The following is a 2,789-nucleotide window of genomic DNA, read 5'->3' as shown; positions in this document are numbered from 1 at the left end:
AATGAAATGTGCTAGTCTTCCACGCTAATAGTGAAATGTGCTAGTCTCCCACGCGAATAGTGAAATGTGTTACTCTTCGTAGGGACCGACGATATATCCACAAACGTTACAACATACACATATAAGTTAGCTTAAAGCCATAGATGCCATAGCTTCTATTTCTACATATTGTACTATAATTTAGTTATAGTTGCAATATCTTTGTAAATAAAAAAAATAAAATAAATGGGACATTCTGGAATATTCTTAAAATCTTAAAAAACATGTTAGGAGATTTCCAAATACAATCTGTGATATAAACTTTTCAATCAAATATATTGCCGCTAATATAAGGATTCATAATATATAAATTAAAAGGGAGTAGTGTAATGCGTATACAATAAAACAAAAATGAAAAAATTAAGGAACTGTAAGTTCATAATTTACCCTAAAGCCATCCATGATCCTGTCACGTAAGAATGGTGGTGGTGGTGGAGGTGGAGGATACGGATCACGGCCGTACATTCGGTCTCTATATCCGCCGGCACTTAAACCGCGTTCACCGCCGTATAAGCGTGGACATTCTTTCGACCAATGGCCGGAACGACCGCAACGATAGCACTGCTCCGGATCACCCATGCCAGGTTTTGGGCGTACACGGCTAGTAGAAACTTGCACTTTTAGTGGTTGACCGTCAACGACGCGACCATTCAACTCCTTGATAACATCTTGAACGTCACCGATGCAATCCAAATGAACGAAGCCGTAGTTACGAACGATGTCACATTCGACAACAGTTCCATACTTTTGGAACAATTCACGCACTTCGGGCGCACGCGTTTTATCCGTTAAATTTCCCACGAAGATTTTCGTTGTTGGCGTATTAGGAGCGCGTCGACTTTTTGCCGCCTCCACTTTAATGGCGTTGTCGTTCAACACGTAACCGTTCAAATTTTGAATGGCGTCGCGACCCTGCTGTTCAGTTTCCATATGAACAAAGCCATAATTTTTCACGACATCACATTCTACGACGGTACCGTATTTTTCAAATAGTGGCCGCAGCTCCGTAGCCTGCGTCTTCTCGTCTAGATTCCCGATGAAAAGCTTGAAAGTGCCTGCTCCAGGCATTTCAACAGCTGTCCGTTATTCTTGGAATTAAGTGTTGAAAATTATATAATCCTCAAGCAAAGAGGGCGGAAAACAAACGTTTGCCGAAAATTTCTCTTAATGGATCGGATATAGCCGGACGCGACGAAACGATCAGCTTTCTAATCTCAGCACAATGTGGCGGTATAAGTAGATGACGAACCGTATGCGGCTTTGAATTTTCCCCGGAAGTTCTACATTATTAAATCAAATAGGTTTAAAAGAATTTGTCAGAACCGAGAAGCATTAATTTATATTTAGTTATTGAATATGCGAAATATGTCGGTGACAAGCCGAAACGGCGTTTGATGAAAGACCCGAATCGAAAAACGCGAAGATTAGCCAATAGACACGCAGTTTGGCGTCAAAATAAAAACCAAGAACCACCTTATGATGAATTGCCGCTATTTACAAGTCGAATATTAAATTAACACTTTAGCCATTCAACGCAAATGCGTTTTGCTAAAGCGAACGCAGTTTTCAAAGATGGCGGCTAAAAAGTATGACACATTTGCAGATAAAATAAATGTGGTACTTACCTAATAACCAATTATGTCACCCTCAAAATACTCAAACAAGCATTCTAAGACTTATTTATTAAATAATATAGGTAGCATATATTAAACAATTGCCACACGAGGAAAACTACAACTTCTATAACGAAAAAATTTTCACGAAGACGACGCGGAAAGCCATTCGTTTTTAAGAACACAAAGTTATCGAAAATCGACGAATAATGAGAGACCACGAAACATAAGGCCCTGTCTCCACAGGAAAACACTGATGTCGTGATAACTATGTCACAAAATATATTTCCAATGGAGACCGCCTATTTCTCATGTGCTGCAATATATGTCACCGCTTATTGCTTGACATCTATTGCAGGCAATTCGATAGTTTGACAGCCATATTTTCATTTGAAAGAAAGCGTGCTGGTGGTAACATCGATGAAATTTTTATATTAAATCAAAATAAAAGTCTGTTCCTTATTGGATTATTTATGATTACGTTTTAGGAAATTATTCAGCAAGTTTTTTAAAGATTTAAATGTTTTTAAACACCGAAATTGAGAGAATGTTGGGGAAAATTTTAGTAGACGGACGGCAAATTCTAGAAAAAAGGGTGATGAGGGGGGGTAGAATAGGACCCCCTGATTTCCAAAATACCCCCCTTTTTTCTAGCAACCCTATAGTTCTTATATAATTTATTGTTAAAGTTTTCATATAAACGATGAACAAGATAGCAGAATAAATTACAACTTGGTGCTACCAGACTGGAATTTTGAATAATAAAAGGGGATTTTTAATTCGGAATTTTAACTTAGTAGAATTCTCCGTTCTGTTTTGCGAAGAAAAGGAGCTGAACACCGTTTGCAGAGAACACCTTTCTGCGTAGGCGGCCTTCGGCCACACTTAGGGATTATAACCCTCAGACAGTAGAATTCTCCTTTGTTTTGCGAAGAAAAGGAGCTGCACACCGTTTGCAGAGAACACTTTTCTGCGTAGGCGGACTACGGCCGCACTTAGGGATTATAACTCTTAGGCAGTAGAATTCTCCTTTCTGTTTTGCGAAGAAAAGGAGCTGAACACCTTTTGCAGAGAACACCTTTCTACGTAAGCGGCCTTCGGCCGCACTTAGGGATTATAACCCTCAGGCAGTAGAAT

The 2,789-nt window shown here is 39.2% G+C and overlaps 1 protein-coding gene across 1 annotated transcript in view; it reads right to left on the bottom strand.

Annotated features, from left to right (window-relative positions):
• Positions 1–1,692, bottom strand: part of LOC118738697 (RNA-binding protein lark) — a gene marked incomplete at its 5' end in the record, with an annotated part of 46,405 nt that extends 44,713 nt beyond the window's left edge. Inside the window, 2 exon segments of the mRNA XM_036469609.1 lie at positions 427–1,319; positions 1,665–1,692. Coding sequence (XP_036325502.1) covers positions 427–1,107 — 681 coding nt within the window.
• Positions 1,693–2,789: the final 1,097 nt, after the last annotated feature.

The sequence above is a fragment of the Rhagoletis pomonella genome, unplaced genomic scaffold (genome assembly GCF_013731165.1).
Source record: "Rhagoletis pomonella isolate Grant_MI unplaced genomic scaffold, Rhpom_1.0 Rhpom_scaffold_00005, whole genome shotgun sequence".
NCBI classification, from domain to species: domain Eukaryota; kingdom Metazoa; phylum Arthropoda; class Insecta; order Diptera; family Tephritidae; genus Rhagoletis; species Rhagoletis pomonella.
The sequence above is the reverse complement of the archived record's forward strand: the minus strand, read 5'-3'. Positions and strand labels throughout refer to the sequence as shown.